The sequence below is a fragment of the Gekko japonicus genome, unplaced genomic scaffold (assembly GCF_001447785.1).
Source record: "Gekko japonicus isolate JY-2015 unplaced genomic scaffold, Gekko_japonicus_V1.1 scaffold881, whole genome shotgun sequence".
NCBI lineage: Eukaryota > Metazoa > Chordata > Lepidosauria > Squamata > Gekkonidae > Gekko > Gekko japonicus.
Window position 1 is genome coordinate 16,246 of NW_015168675.1, and position 16,286 is coordinate 32,531.

The 16,286-nt window shown below is 47.2% G+C and overlaps 1 protein-coding gene across 1 annotated transcript in view; it reads left to right on the top strand.

Moving 5' to 3' along the window:
- Window positions 1-301: 301 nt before the first annotated feature.
- Window positions 302-16,286, top strand: part of SLC23A3 (solute carrier family 23 member 3) — a 19,029-nt gene continuing 3,044 nt past the window's right edge. Inside the window, exons 1-12 of the mRNA XM_015415364.1 lie at window positions 302-385; window positions 807-970; window positions 1,149-1,243; window positions 1,972-2,045; window positions 2,366-2,547; window positions 3,303-3,426; window positions 4,409-4,556; window positions 4,644-4,897; window positions 10,567-10,672; window positions 10,974-11,141; window positions 13,984-14,079; window positions 16,080-16,282. Coding sequence (XP_015270850.1) covers window positions 302-385; window positions 807-970; window positions 1,149-1,243; window positions 1,972-2,045; window positions 2,366-2,547; window positions 3,303-3,426; window positions 4,409-4,556; window positions 4,644-4,897; window positions 10,567-10,672; window positions 10,974-11,141; window positions 13,984-14,079; window positions 16,080-16,282 — 1,698 coding nt within the window. The remainder of the gene's footprint in view (window positions 386-806; window positions 971-1,148; window positions 1,244-1,971; window positions 2,046-2,365; window positions 2,548-3,302; window positions 3,427-4,408; window positions 4,557-4,643; window positions 4,898-10,566; window positions 10,673-10,973; window positions 11,142-13,983; window positions 14,080-16,079; window positions 16,283-16,286) is intronic.

A 16,286-nucleotide genomic window follows, 5' to 3' on the forward strand; every position in this document is an offset into this window, starting at 1 on the left:
CAGGTTTAAGCTAGGGAAGCTCTGTATATGTAACTAGTGCAGCTCTGGTTCCACTCCTGCTCAGTCATGCTTTCTACCCCTATGCACAGGGGTTGCTTACTGGCCAAGATGAGTTAATGGCTAACTGTCTGAGCTAATGTTTCCCAGAAGGGCCAAAGGTGGAAGTTCAGATCCAAATGGCCGGTGGAGGGAGAAGGCTACGGGAAAAGAGGAGCTGGAGAATACTTCATTGTTAGGCCACTTTCCGGGCAGAAAGCAACACAGAACAAAGGGAAAAAGAACCAGTGTGAATGAGGTCAACATGACTACCCAAAGCATCCTTCCCTGTGCTTACACTGGGCCCAACTCTCCTCCCTGGTCCCTGAGTGTCCTGTTGGCCTTGCAGGTAAGTTGGGAGATGGCGCAATAGCCGAAACAAATCTTGTCCTGCTAAGAGGCACAAGGGGCAGAAACAAAGATGAGTATTTCTAAGTGGTGTGGCATATGCCATTCAACGATGTCGTTCTTGAGTCTTGTCTGATCGGCAACAGTCCTGATTTGCAGGTAACAGGCCGAGGCTATAGGTGGGGTGAGGACAGTTGAATGTTGAAACTGAGGGACTGCACTTTAATGGGTTTCACTAAGGAAAAGAGTGGAGCTGTGGGGTCTGCCTGAGAGGCACTGACATATCAGGCTATGGTTCTGAAAGAGGGCTGAGAGATATCATCAAGCATGGTGTGTGGTGGCATCTTCTAGGCGGGGATCTAGGCTTATAGATTTACTACTGTTGAGACTGGGGCTCATTCCACCTTGTTGCTCCTTCCCAGCATCTCCTGGTCCAGGCCTCCTTTCTCTGCATCTTTCACTTGCTCTTCCTAGCCACACTCCCTCCCAGTAAGCTGGATGGTTTTCAGTGCTGGAATGAACTTCTGGCGCGCAACTTCTTTGCCTGTGGCATCTCTACAGCATTACAATGTGGACTAGGTACTAGGTAAGCTGATTTTGGCCAATCTCTGATCCTATTCTTAGAAGCTAAGCAGAGTGGGGACGGGATGTTTTAGGTCCTGGGAAATGCCTATTTCTGTTTGGCTTCTGGCTAATAATTCTTAATATTTCTTAACCCCCCAAATCCCTCTAGCAGCTTGATCTGTCCATTGTCATCCCTGCAGGTTGCCATTGGTTCAAGCACCATCTTTTGAGTTCCTTATCCCAGCCATGGTTCTGACCCAACATACAGCTCCCATTCATCAGTCAAAAGGAAACAGTGAGTTATGGTTACAATACCCAACCTGCTTCCAGATACTTGGATTTTTTAAGGACAGGTCATTATTATTGGAAAAGGGTTGTCGGAGTTGTTGATGCCTCTGAGTCTTGGATTCAGCAGTGGTTTATATCACATTGAAGAAACAACTTTCTGTGGTCACTGTTTTTGCACTTTGTGTTCTAAAACTAAGCAACTACTTCATGTTAGATCAGGCTAAGGTGTGTAACAGCATAACAATTGCCTTATTGGATCAATACAATGTATGTGTAGTTCAGCATTCTTTTTCCAGCAGCAGCCAACCATGTGCCTTTAGAGAAGTGAAAGCAATAGAGATCTTTTATACTCTGCTCCCGGTATATGAGAAAAACTGTTTTTTATTCACCTTTGCTGAACCTTTCCTACTTCTCTGACTCACTCAGTGTTTTTTTTAACGTAAGTGATCAATAGGATGCAATCACCATGTGCCACATGTGACTGGTTTTAACCCCTCCCTGGCAGCTCATATGCAGACATGGATCCCCTGCTTTCTTTCTCTCCTCCATATCTTTCTCTAGGATCCCTGCAAGCTTCATATAGCTGCATTCCATCCTAACATTCTACAGATCCCATTCTCAACATCTGTGATCTTAAGGCTAGCTTGATTTCTGGGTTCCTCCACTTTTCTTTGTTGTCTTCTTTATTTCCATCTCTCTCCAATTCACATATGTCTGTTCTTCTCCCTCTTCCAGGCACTGGTGCCCCTAATGAATACTCTGGTCTAAACCGCGAAAATACAAGAAATTGGGACTGGTTACTCTGTGAGGTTCGTAGCTATGATGGACAGATTTTGGGGAAAAGGAAAACACTGGGGAAACATGAAACCTTGGGTTCTTTTTGAGAATGAGGTGCCAATTTAGTGATAGTAATCAGGGTGTGGCATATATTGTTGCCATCATAGAGTGGGGAAGGGATGAGGAAATTGCTAGTTTCTTACCTTACCTGCTTTGTCAGTTTCCTCCAGTTTGTCATAGCTCCCCGTCTATTTGTCTTGCTTACTTAAAAACAAAGGAGATGGAGCTAACAGCCCTTGGAAGCCAATAATGGGGTTTATAATTTTATCCTTGTCCATCTCTTTTCCCCTAGGTCTCTGGTGCAGTATTGGTCTCAGCTGTGGTGCAGGTGGCATGTGGAGTGTCAGGTGCCTGTGGCTGGATTGCCAAGCATTGTGGGCCGATGGTTCTGGCTCCAAGCCTTGCTGTCATTGGACTTTCAGCATACAGGCCTGCTGCTCTTCTCTGCTCTGAAAACTGGGGGATAGCCATGCTGTATGTTCCTCAAAGCTCTTATTATTAGCTTTCTTCAAAAGATCCTCCAAGAGTGTAGGCACTTCCCAGCCTCTCCTAACAAGGGCACTCAAGGGAGTGAAGTGTGAGCATGGACAGGGTGAAGATTTCCAGCCTTTTCTACTTCCTGCTTTTTCTAGCTGGGGGCATTGTAAGGCAACTGGGCATATTAGTGCCATACTACAAAATCAGATACACTCATAACAGAATAAACATCTACGTTCTGAAACTGTCAGCTTTCAATTCAAATGTAGACAAATGGCCTTGAACCCACAAGAACTACTATTGTGGGGATGAAACTTGTGTTTGCCATTTCAAAAGTTGAGTTCTGTCCTGTGAAACTCAACCATAATTCAAAAAGTTTGCCAATATTCATATGTCTTTTCAATATTCAAATGTTGAGACATGAAATTAATTTTCATTTAGTTTTTGCAAGACTTCAAATTTCGGCATTTTACATTTTCAGATGTGCTAATTTTTCTGTATTTGTTTTGGTGATGATATTAGTGCTAGAGTGGGTTCTTCAGGATACGCTGGTCCTTTCTTGCCTCTTTCCTAGCATGGAGCAGGGAATGATGTTGGGAGAGACTGACTGACATGAGGAAATCTACTCTGATTCTTTGTGTTGTGCAAGTCCAGCAAGGCAGATGTTAGTGTTTGCATATTTGTATACAATGAAATGCCCTGTACCTATGGCACTATTGTGCTGAATATCACTCACTCTCCATCTCTTTTAGACTTGTGTTGCTGAGTATTTTGCTATCACAGCACCTGGCTTCCTGTCGGTTGCCCCTCTGCCAGTGGAGCCGGGCAGGGGGCCTCTCTATAAGATCACGTAGCCCAAACCTTCATATGTTCTCGGTATGAATTCATGAACCACTGTCCAATTTCCATCGTGTTCACTACTGCCCTGTCGTCTTGCTCTAATCTGTGCAACCTTGAGCTGAGAGGTATTCCAGACTTTTATACTAATTGAGAAGTTGGATATGTTTGCAGTTTACCCTAATGATGACAGGAAGCTCCAAGGATGACTGGCCCTATGACCTGAAGGAGCCATGAGCTGACTGGTTGCTCCGATGCTATGGAGCTCCATGGCATGTTTATACCATAGACTTTGAGCTTTCCCACACAGTGATACTTTCCATTATAGCTGTGGCTTTCAGTGCTGCACAGCAGCAATAGGGCTTCCCTATGGAGGGTTTCACTGCATTTTCCCTGTCCTAGTCTCCATGGGGATCTTTTTGGAGGATTTTTTTAACCAGTAATTGACGGCAGTATACCATAATATTGGTATGTTGATATGTCAATTACATTTTTTAGAAATCTCAAAAGGCACCCAACAGTGAATCCTCAGTATCCCCCCACCAAACTACACTTCTTTGAGGGAAACTATCATTAAACTAGGGTGTGTGTGTGATGTAGCTAGATCAGATGTCTAGAGTCCTTTCCCCTCCTCAGAGGTCCGCACTGCACAAATTTACTTCAGGATTGTAGCTTAATTCCCAGACCCAGCCTGCCTCTCCTCTTCTCCAAAGCCCACCAAGCAATATACTGTTTGGTCATAAAGCACACCTAAATTTTGGGTCCTAAATCACACCCATACATGTTTCCATATATAGTCCCATCCGAATCTCATAGCGCCAGCCTAAACACCTGTTCAGGTAAATGGCAATTTGAAAACACAAATAAATTAATCGTAGTCTGGAGTGAGTAATGTCCTAAAGGATGGGGTGGCTTGTCTTGGTGGAACGTCGTGTTTCCCGACATCGTGTGGACCAGGCCCAGGGGTAGCAGGGCACAGGAAGGTCAGGTGGCATCTCACTTGTACTTTGTATTCCGGCAGGTTCTGTTGCCAGTCTCTGGAATCTGGCTTGTTTGTGGGATTCTGAATCCCATCCCAATTCCGTGGGATGTGTTGCACCCTTCCATGCGTCATGTGACCCTCACCAACAACACCCTGCAGTCCCCGTGGCTCCAGGTGCCTTATCCAGGTAGTAGGAGGGCTGACTGAACGCTGCCCTTTCTCTGGGCTGGTGGTTGGACTTCACTCCTCATCTTTCCTTTTCTTTATTCTGCAGGTGAACAGGGCTGGCCTCTACTCAGTACCTCTGCAGTAGCCATCGGTGCTGCAATGGGTGTGGCTGCAAGTATTAATTCTATAGGCTGCTATTTGCTTTGTAGCAAAGCACTGAGGGAACCACCTGCGCCTCAGCATGCATGCAACAGAGGGCTCTGTGCTGAGGGCCTAGGCAGTCTCCTGTCTGCTCTGCTGGGGAGTGTGTCTGGAACAGCATCCAGTATGCCGAACGTCTGTGCCAGCCATCTGACTCAGGTATGTGCATGGGGTGAGGGTGACGGACAGATACAAAGTGAGCTCTCAGGTCTCTCACGGGATCCGCTATGGTGCTCAATGGGTAACAGGCACATATTGGAGCCCCCGTTTCAAAGACTGCCGTAGTCTAAGGCCCGATACTCCATGCAACTGCCTTATCCGGACTCAGACCATTTCTTCATCTGGTCGAGCGTTGTCTACGCCAGACTGCTCAAGGTTTCAGAGAGAGATTTTTCCCTGAAATGCTTGAAATCCAATTTAACTGAAGATACTAGAGACTGAAGGGAAAGACTGGGGAAAGACTGAAGGTCAAAGAAGACGGGGACGGCAAAGGATGAGATGGTTAGACAATGTCATCGATACAACGAACATGAAATTGAGCCAACTTCAGAGGACGGCGGAAGACAGGAAGGCCTGGCGGGAGCTGGTCCATGGGGTCGCGGAGAGTCGGACTTGACTGTGCGACTGAACAACAACAACAACTAGAGACTGAACATGAAACGGTCTGTATGCAAAGCACATTCCCTGTAACCAAGCCCATTCCCTTTATATCCACCTAGCTGAGGCTTTTGATGTTATCCAGGGTCACAGCCTGTAACCAGGTAATGCTCTGTGTCTCCCATTACCCTTGCAGTCTCCTCTCCACTTCTTTTGCTGGCTGTTTTGTTCCCTGGTAAAATGCCCCCCCCCCCGGGATTATATAGTAAATGAAGACAAAAAGAGGTATCGGAGTGTAGGTTGCATCGGGGAGGGATAACATCCCAGAGAAGAAGGGGAAGAGGAGCAGATTGGATTTATACCTCACCCTTCACTACCCGAGGGAGTCTCAGAGCCGTTTCCCTTCCCCTCCCCACAACAGACACCCTGTGAGGTAGATGGGGCTGAGAGAGCTCTATGGGAACTCCTTGTGAGAGAACAGCTCTGAAAGAACTTGTAACTGACTCAAGGTCCCACCAGCAGCTGCATGTGTAGGAGTGGGAATCAAACTCTGTTCTCCCAGATTAGAGTCAAACTGCTTCTTGGACCATACCCATCCATAGGTAACCTTAGTGTCATGGTCAGTGGGTTTGAGGAGAAGGGGAAAGCCGATCAGGTGAAAAGCAGGCCTGTCTTTTAAGTGACAGAACAAATGACTTCTCTCATCTGCGATGCGATTAGACTTCTGTCCACCCACCCACCCTCCATTTTCTTCACCTGGGCAGCCCCTGCCTGGTCACTTTAAGGAATCCAGAAGGATCTATCGGATGAATGTGTGTGTGTGGGAAATACAGCCAGCTCAGTAGGGCTGTGTTACAGCAGAAGCACGTTCTTGCACCCTGTTTTTTCAAAATTTCTTTTACCCATCAAGGTAATTTTTGTAGTGTGCTTTTTAGCCTGTCTGGGCCCCTCAAGATGGTTAACAACAATCAACACAACTGTTCAGCATTAAAACCTTATCATAAAATCATCCCTAGAATGCAATAAAAGAGGGCAAGATGTCATCTAGGGGCTGCGGTTGGCTCAAGTGGTTAAGACGCTGAGCTGCAGACCGGAAGGTCGGTAGTTCAGTAGTTCGAGACCCGAGTGCAGCATGACGGAGTGAGCTCCCGTCTCTGGCCCCAGCTCCTACCAACCTAGCAGTTTGAAAGCAAGAAATTGCAAGTAGATAAATAGGTACCACTTCGGTGGGAAGGGAACAGTGTTCTGTGCACCTCGGTGTTTAGTCACAACGGCCACATGACCACGGAAACGTCTTTAGACAGCGCTGGCTCTTTGGCTTGAAAACGGAGATGAGCACCGCAACCCTAGAGTCGGATTCGACTGGCTTTCGAGAAAGGGAAACCCTTTACCTTTAAGACGTCATCTAGTATTCAACTGGTCTGACATCTTGTATTTCCTCCAGGAGGCCTGCAGAACGGCACTAGCCTGCCCTCCTAGGGGAGAGAGATCCACACAGCCTGAGAAGCTCAGTTTACTAGATGGCCCTCCCACAGTTCTCTGCCCGTCTCATGTCAGACAATGCAGGTTTATTTATTTACTCATTATTAATTAATTTATTTATTTGCTATTTCAATTTATATCCCGCCCTTCCCGCAAGCAGGCACAGGGTGGGTCACAATAACAGATTCCAATACCGTCTTAAAATGATCCAGTTAATAGATACCAGACATTAAATTAATACAATAAAACCAGTTGAAAACAGTTAAAGTGGGCAGTGCAGCCAATTTCAATTTTCAGTTTCTGTGGCTAGGAAGGAATGGTCTGGAGCGGAGCCAGAAAGGTCTTGTTCCTAGCAGCATCCTGCAACAGCAGCAGGGAGGCCAGCCGGTTAGATGACTGCTGCCTCATGGACCAGCTCCGTTTTGCAGGCCCTGCAAAAATATAACAGGTCCTGCAGGGCCCTGATCTCAAATTGGAAGCGTGTTCTACCAGGCCAGGGCCGAAAAAGCTCTGGCCCTGGTTGAGGCTAGGCAGACATCTTTCGTGCCGGGGACAACCAGCAGATGTTTGTTCGTTTATTATGGTCTTTAGACCAGCATACAGTTAATCAGACATAAAACACAATTAAAAATTCCAATTTAAGAGCTTTTAAGGTGCAATTCCCGTAATTTGAAAATTAATGCACAAAATCATCTGCAGAGTGCCTTGTTGTCTGGGGCACATATGGGGAGAGGCGGTCCCTTAGGACTGTCAGTCCTAAATTTCTAGCCCGCCATCTCCTACATGGTGAGGCTCGGGGCAGGTTACAACAATACAAGATCACAATATAACAATATAATACAAATGTAATACATTTCAATAAAACAATCAGCGACATCAATAAATTATTAAAATCCAGTTATTTGTGGCGCCAATACAGCTATATTTGAGGCCGCTCCATAAATGTGCATAACAGAGGGTAAACGAATGTTGTGGGAGGTGGGTGGGTGAGAAGATACCATATAAAATGAAGAGGCGCTGGAAATGTGCTGGAAACATGCTGGGAAGGCCAATGCTGGTAAAGTTCCACTGCCTCAATCATAGGCCCGGTTGAGGAACATCTCCGTTTTACAGGCCCTCCAAAACCGTAATAAGTTCTGCAGATCCTGGAACTCACCTGGGAGAGTGTGCCACGAGACCAATGCCAGGGCCTCCTCTGGTCGATAGGGATGCCAGTCCCCAGGTGGAGGCAGGGGATCCCCTGATTATTTGGACTGTCCCCAGATGCCGGCCACTTGGCCGGCAGGGGGAAGCCCCATCCCCCAACAGCTGTCCGCAGCCCCGCTTGAAAAGGGTGGGGGTTGTGCATGCCCACCCTGCAAGCAGTAAATTTGCCACCTACAGGGCAGGCTCTCACAGCACCTGGTCTTTTGAAGTGGGGGCTACCTGCACCTGCTCTACAAGCCACGAGTTCGCTGCTTGCAGGGCAGGTGCGCGTGTGGTGCCCACTCTTTTAAAGCAGGAGCCGCTTGCACCGGCCCTGCGAGCCGTGGGCTCGCCGTCTGCATGGCAGGCGTGTGTGGCACCTGCTCTTTTGAAGCAGGAGCCCCCTGTGCTTGCCCTGCAAGTGGCGAACTCACCACTTGTAGGCCAGGTGCACAGGGTGCCTGCTCTTTTGAAGCGGGGGCTGCTCGTGTCTGCCCTACAAGTGGCAAACTTGTCGCTTGCAGGGCAGGCATGGGTGGTCCTCACTTTCCCCCAACCATTTGGGGGAGGGGGGGCATGCGCAAACAGTGCTGCATCCCTGACACAATGATGGCACTTTATGTGACATCATCATGTCAGGGATGGCCCCTGCCTCTCCTGGCATGCCCCCCAAATCCCCCCACGGGGGGGGGTGTCACAGCTCAGGTGGGGTGTCACCTGAGTGCGAGGAAGCCCCGTGAAGGCCCTCCCTGGCCCCAGGCAGGCAGGGGTAGGGAGAGGCGGGGAGGAAGCAACTTACCCTCCCTCTTCTCCTGGGCTGAATGAGGGCCGGAAGCGGGGCGGCTGGAAGCAGGGGGCGGGGCTTCGTCATGTGCCCCGCCCCCACACTTCACCCGGGGGAACTGCGATCCCCCCCCTCTGATAATAATAAAGTGCTAGTCTTATCCATTAGTGCTGATTGGACTTCAGATGTCATAAAAAGGGGGGGGGGAATTGGCACGGGCATAACACTCTTTGAAAGACATACTGAGAGAGATGATCCTAAAGGTATGTCGGTCCCAGGCCGCATAGGACTCTGAGCGTCAATACCAAAACCTTGAATTTGATCTGGTACTCAACTGGAAGCCAACGCAGCTGGTGGAGCACTGGTTGTATATGTGCTTTCAATGGTGTTCCTGTGAGAACACGCGCCGCCGCACTCTGGACCAGCTACAATTTCCAGGTCAATCTCATGGGTAGCCCTGCACAGAGCATATTACGGTAATCCAATCTGGAGGTGACCACTGCATGGATCACTGTGGCTAGGTCATGGGGGGACAGGTAGGGAGCCAGTTGCCTGACTTGTCGAAGAGGAAAGTATGCAGACCTGGCAAAGAGGAATGAATGTATGAATCCATTGGTAGTGAGAGGCATCCAGAGTCACGCCCAAGCTCTTAAACGTTGGCGCTGGTAATAAAAACACCCCATCAAGTGCCGGGAGTTGGATCCCCAATTGGAGGGGAAGGAGACGGAGATTGGATTCATACCCCACCCTCCACTACCCGAAGGAGTCTCAGAGCAGCTTACAATCTCCTCTCCCTTCCCCTCCCCACCAGAGACACCCTGTGAGGTAGGTGGGGCTGGGAGAGCTCTTTCGAGAACTGCCCTTGAGAGAACAGCTCTGAAAGAACTTGTAACTGACCCAAGGTCACACCAGCAGCTGCATGTGGAGGAGTGGGGAATCAAACCCATTTCTCCCAGATTAGAGGCTGCGCTCTTAACCACGACACCAAACTGGCTCTCAGGCACAGGACCTCTGTCTTCGATGGATTGCGTTTCAGCCAACTCCGTTTGAACCGATCTGCCACAGCTTCCAAGCCCTTGGCTAATACATCTGGGAGGCATGTTTGGTCCAACTTACACAATAGCAACCTTGGTAGGTGCTTTCTAAAGCTTAGGAGACCTGGCCCATATAGAAACTGAATAAAGCTTGCCTGTTAAGAAATTGCAATGAGACTTCCTGTAGTGGCTTTTTGTTCCTGAGGAAGGACCAGAAGTCCGAAACTCTGAACAATACCTAGGAAAAGTGTTGATATCTATTCCAGACTTCATTGTTTCCATTTGTGAAATTTCTATTCTGGACTTTGTTCTTTCCCTTTGGGATATTGTGGACGTTTGTATTTTCCTATCATGGATTACATGTGTTGAATTACCTTTGTGTTGAAGTCTCTTTTTGTTAACTTTGGTGCGGGTTTGTGCAGTACACAGTTGTTATTTTCTGTTTTTTTGGCCACGGTATCCAGTTGGCCGTCCATTGACATAGCTGGGTGTCATAAGCATACTGGTGGCAACCCAGCTCGAAGCGCCACATCAGCTGGGTGAGGGGGTGCATGCAGATGTTAAACAACATGGGTGAGAGGATCGCCCCTGGTGGGATGCCACATACCGGAGGCCAACACGGTGAAACCCTCTCCCCAAGCACCACCCTCTGTCCCCCCACCATGGAGACAACATGAGACAAGCCACTGCAAGTCTGTCCCAGAAAGGCCACAACCACTGATCTTTATTCTTTTTTTAAAATCCAGGCTACCTCAATCCGCTCAGTGTGGGTTAGTGCTCTGGCGTGCATCCTGCTGGGCTTATCTCCTCGGCTGACGGGACTCCTTGCCACCATTCCTCTGGCAGTTCATGGTAACAAATGCTTGCAGTCCTCCCAGTATTACGTCTTCCTGCTCACAGATTAAGGCAGCTCACAGTACCAAGCTTCTTTTATGTATATGTTGGGGAAATGAACTAGCGCCACCAGCTCCCAATCAAAGAAATCAAACGAAAAAAACGGAATGATCCACGCTCGCTCTGTCACTTCATGGCAGCCTCATGTGAGACGGCACTTGCGGGCTGAACACCAGTAGATGGCCTCACCCCCCCCCCCAATTGCTTGTTGTCTTCTTCTGAAGTCAGTGTTGCTGTTTTTTTCTCTTTTTCACCTCAGGAGGAATGCTCTGTGTGACATATAGCGTGGCTGTGGGCACTGGCATCTCATGCTTCCAATACACGAACATTGACTCAGGAAGGAACATCTTCATTGTGGGCTTCACCATGTTCATGGGACTGCTGGTTCCGAAATGGCTTTTCGCTGCTCCAGAGTCCCTGGCCACAGGTGCTTTACATTTTCAGGGCGGCGGGGACAACAAAAGCTTGAGAGGCCATAATCTGTGGTACAGTCAAGGCATCATTGTTAAGATCCCGAACACTGTTTAAAAGGTGGTTGGGCTGTCATAGGGGATAAGGCTTCAATGAAGGGTTCCAAAAGTGACTTTTCTGAAAGAGCACTTCATGGACTGTGCCCTCACTTTGTTCTTTCCAACTGACTTCTAGATGCTCAGTAAATTTATGTCAAATAGTTCTTTCAGTGAGTCAATTCTGCTAGTACTGTGTCTGACTCAGGGGCGGTCGATATGAAGTACCATTTCAGCCACTTTCTTTTTTTTTTTTTACAACATATTTTATTAGGTTTTGCCTTTGTAACATTATAACATACATATACACATTGGTGTATTAAGTACATAAAGATTGTAAAATGGTATTGTTTTGGAAGTATGCAATAAAGGGTGAGTAGATATCTACATAGATTTATGCAATGATATATACAGGATACAATTGTTGACTTTCAGCTTACAACAGTTATAACTTTAGTGGATAGAGCCACTTTCTTAATGGTAATGTATAGAAGAAGAAGAAGAGAAGGGAAGAGATTGGATTTCTCCCCCGCCCTTCACTACCCAAAGGAGTCTCAGAGCGGCTGACAACCTCCTTTCCCTTCCCCTCCCCACAACAGACAGACACCCTGTGAGGTAGGTGGGGCTGAGAGAACTCTTGACAGAAACTGCTCTTTTTCAAGAACAGCTGTGCCAGAACTATGGCTTGCCCAAGGTCATCCAGCCAGGTGCAAGTGGAAGAGTGGGGAACCAAACCCGGTTCTACCAGATTAGAGTCCACGCACTTAACCACTTTACCAAACTGGTATGAAATATACACCAAAAAGAAGGAGAGAAGAGATTGGATTTATACCCCGCTCTTCACTACCCAGAGGTGTCTCAGAGCAGCTTACAACCTCCTTTCCCTTCCCCTCCCCACAACAGACATCCTGTGAGGTAGGTGGGGCTGAGAGAGCTCTTCACAGAAATGGCTCTTTTTCAAGGACAGCTCTTATCAGAACTACAGCTTGCCCAAGGTCATGCAGCCAGGTGCAAGTGGAGGAGTGGGGAATCAAACCCGGTTCTCCCAGATCAGAGTCCGCCCACTTAACCACGACACCAAACTGGCTGGCTTTCATCCCCGTCCAACTGTCTAAGGCCAGTGATTGCAGTGTTAGAGCTGACGGTCTAAACTTCTCTTCTGAACGGCACTGATTTGGAAATGAAGCTGTGGCGTGTACTTTTTTCAGTTGAATCAGTGCCTTCACCTATAGGTAGGGTTGCCAACCTCCAAGCAGTGGCTGGAGACCTCCCACTATTGCAACTGATCTCCAAGAGACAGAGATCGGTTCACCTGGAGAAAACGGCCACTGTGGAAGGTGGACTCTATGATTAAAGTCCCTCCCCAAACCCAGCCCTCCTCAGGCTCCACCCCCAAAATCTCCAGGTATTTCCCAACCCGGAGTTGGTAAAACGGCCACTGTGGAAGGTGGACTCTATGATTAAAGTCCCTCCCCAAACCCAGCCCTCCTCAGGCTCCACCCCCAAAATCTCCAGGTATTTCCCAACCCGGAGTTGGTAACCCTGCCTATAGGACACTCCTGTATTTTTAAGATCAGCAAATTAAACTCAATTCTACATCCTGCCTCCGTGTGGGGGGTAGATCTGGAATTATATGCAACAGTTTGGTGTAGTGGTTAACAGTGCGGACTCTAATCTGGGAGAACTGGGTTTGACTCCCCACTCCTTCACATGCAGCTGCTGGTGTGACCTTGGGTCAATTACAAGTTCTTTCAGAGCTGTTCTCTCAAGGGCAGTTCTCGAGAGAGCTCTCTCAGCCCCGCCTACCTCACAGGGTGTCTGTTGTGGGGAGCGGAAGGGAAGGAGATTGTAAACCGCTCTGAGACTCCTTTGGGTAGTTGAGGGCGGGGTGTAAATCTAATCTCTTCTTCCTCTTCCAGGGTGATTAGTCATACTGGCAATAATAGTTTTAGATATAGTCAGATGAAGACCAGGCCTACCTTGTAGCCTCCAACATCAAACTGACAGGATTTTTAAATTATCTTGCTTGTGTTTTATTACCTGGATCCGTGAATTATTTTAACCTGGATCAATTTTTAGTAACTTGTATTACTTGTGTTTGGTGCTCTACTAGGGTTGCCAAGTCCCCACTGCCCCCCAGTGGGGGATGGGGGGCAGGGTTGCCAGTTTCAGGTTGGGAAGCTCCTGGAGATTTGGGGATGGAGCCTGGGGAGGACAGGGGGACCACCTCTGTGGGGGGCCGCGTCATAGAGGAGTCCACCCTCCGAAGCATCCATTTTCTTCGGGGGAACTGATCTCTGCAGTCTGGAGATGAGGTGTACTTCTGGGAGATCCCCAGGTCCCACCTGGAGGCTGGCATCCCTATGCTCTTCTTGTATTATATTTTCTCTTTAATATCTGCTGTTTTATTTTTGTTGCTGCTATACAGAATGTTAATGTGATTTCTATTTTATCATTGTAAGAAGGCTTGAGTATATTGTTAATAATAGCAGGGGAGAACTTCTAAACACAAATAAATTATACGTTCAGGAAGTCCTATATTTTGAAAAAATTACCTTGTGCATTCAACAGAAATATTTGGTCAATACCAATTAAAACTAATTACTATCTGAGATAACTACAGTGCAGTCCTATGCATTGAAATCCATGGGCCTAGACTGCAGTATCTGTGTATAGGACTGCATGGTCAGTGAGGTAACTTTGAAGACTGGGAGGAATACATGCAAGAGTGTTTCTGAGGTAACCGTGATGCTTTCTCTACAGGGTGTGTCCCTGTAGACCTCTTCCTCCTTTCTCTGCTGATGGTTCCTGCATTTATTACTGGAATCCTGTCTTTCTTTTTAGAGAATACAGTCTCAGGTGAGAAGAAAGCAACAGGTTGCTTTACGCTGATGGTTTACAGTTATGACCACTCTGTGCTCAGCACTAGTGACGTTTCCATTGTTGATTGTTCTTAAGAAACTTAATTCTCATAACTGCTTGACTGTAACAAGAGCAGATAGTGTCCTTTTTCATGGCACAGGGACAGCTGATATCACATTGTGATGGGAAGCCTTTCTGTGATGGCCACTGAATGGGAATTCTTTAAGAATAGTCTGGTTGATTAGTAACGATTGCTACCATTGTGACTGAGGCAATTTTAGTACAGGGAACTGGTAATGTTTTTAAAGTGTGTTGTGGGAGGGGAGGGGAGGGGGAGATCAAGGCAGTCAGGATGTGATGAATGTTGCCCGCTTTTCTGGTGCATTTGTATATCTGCTTATTTAATCCTCACTGAGTTCAACCCAATGAGGTAGGAGAACCAAGGAGAAGCTCTTAGAGAAAGCAAAGTTGAAGAAATTGATGCATTTAGTGACAGTTTTTCAAACAGCAATATTAATATTTAGAAAAGGAGACAGAGTGGAAACAGGATTGTATATCTATATTTGTTTTGAGTCTTCTAACCACCTTCCCTCCCATTAGTGATAGATCATGTCATGTTTTACTCACTCCGGGGTTTATTTATTTATTTTTGTTTTCTTTGATTTTCCCCCCTGTGTGCTTATGTTTGTGCATAAGTTTGTTCAGGGCTATTTTTGGGCAGGAACGCACAGGAACGGAGCTCCTGCGGGCTCCTGAGTTGGCCACGCCCAGCAGGAGCTCATTAGCATAACAGGCCACACCCAAGAGCAGAAACTCATTAGAATTGGATACATTAGGGGTGTGTGGCCTAACATGCAAAGGAGTTCCTGCTTCAAAAAAAGGCCCTGGGTTTTGACAACAAGCAAGGTAAACAGAATAAGAAGCAAAAGGTGGGTGTGGCTGAATGACCACACTTCTGGTAACATGGGGGTGTGGCCTATTATGCTAATGAGTTCCTGCTGGGCTTTTTCTACAAAAAAAGCCCTGAGTTTGTTGAGGCCTACTTTGCTCCTCTTTGATGCATGCTGATAGCATGATTTATGAAGCCCTAGCTGAGGCTAGCACAGCCATTTATTTGATTAGCTGGTAACTTTGCACACCTGCCTGGGAGTGAGTGCCACTGAGTCCCATCAGAAATTGCTACTTTCTCCAGTGAAACAGCCCTGTAGATCAGTTGTGATTCTGGGAGAACTCCGGGCCCCACCCGGAAGTTAGTAACGACATCCAGCCATTGCTTCCTCCAAGACAGCTTCAAGCATTCCTAGCAATTAACTTATTCATAGCTCTGCTCACTCTTTTTGCTTCATTAACTTTCCCACCTTTCCCAGAACTATATACCTTTGTTCTTGTAAGATCTCCAGGCTTTTCAAAGGCAGAAGAATGATGATTTTTAAAGGAAACGAGAGTGCTGAAAACCTGAATATGTGGCACAGTCTTTTTATTCAAAAGGAGTTAGACAAGATTATTCCTTGGCTAAAAGCAGTTTTGTTTGGATTGTCGAAATCAAGATGCGTAGCATGTTAGGAAGGACATGAGACAAGGCAGATATAGATCTGGCAGAAGGCAAGTTTTTGAATCAAGAAGTTGCTTCTTCATCACAACATGAAGCACTCCTTCATCAGTCAAGCCTTAGCTACAAGAGTAGCCTTTTCTGCCCGGTGATGATGGGGATCCTTCTGCAGCTGGAGTGGGGTGGTCTATCTGTTCCCCTGCTTCCAGAGTTCATAGGAACACCATGCCATCATAACACCTCTTAAGGGATGTTTGCCCATTACTCAGATCATGACTGCTTTCGTAGTCTTCCCCTGGATGAGAAGGGTATGCCTGTACCTGTAAATCTTAAGTAGTTGTTCTGGTTGGATAGGCTAGGCTGCTGCAAGATGCAGACAACTAGTAGCACCGACAATAAATATTCCAAAGCTTACTGATCTTTTAAGTTGTTATGTGGTTACTTTTAGGTACCCTGCAAGAGCGTGGATTGCTCAGCCACCTCGTATCATGCAAACCGGAAACAGCAGAGAATCTTCTGAAAGAACACAATATGAATTCTGCACAAAGATACAGGCTGCCGCGTGTCCTGAGAAAGCAACAGCTACCTTCATGGTGCAAGGGCTTCCCTTTCTGTTTTCTCTGTCCCCCAGAAGAAGCAAAAGAGGCGGCTGTGA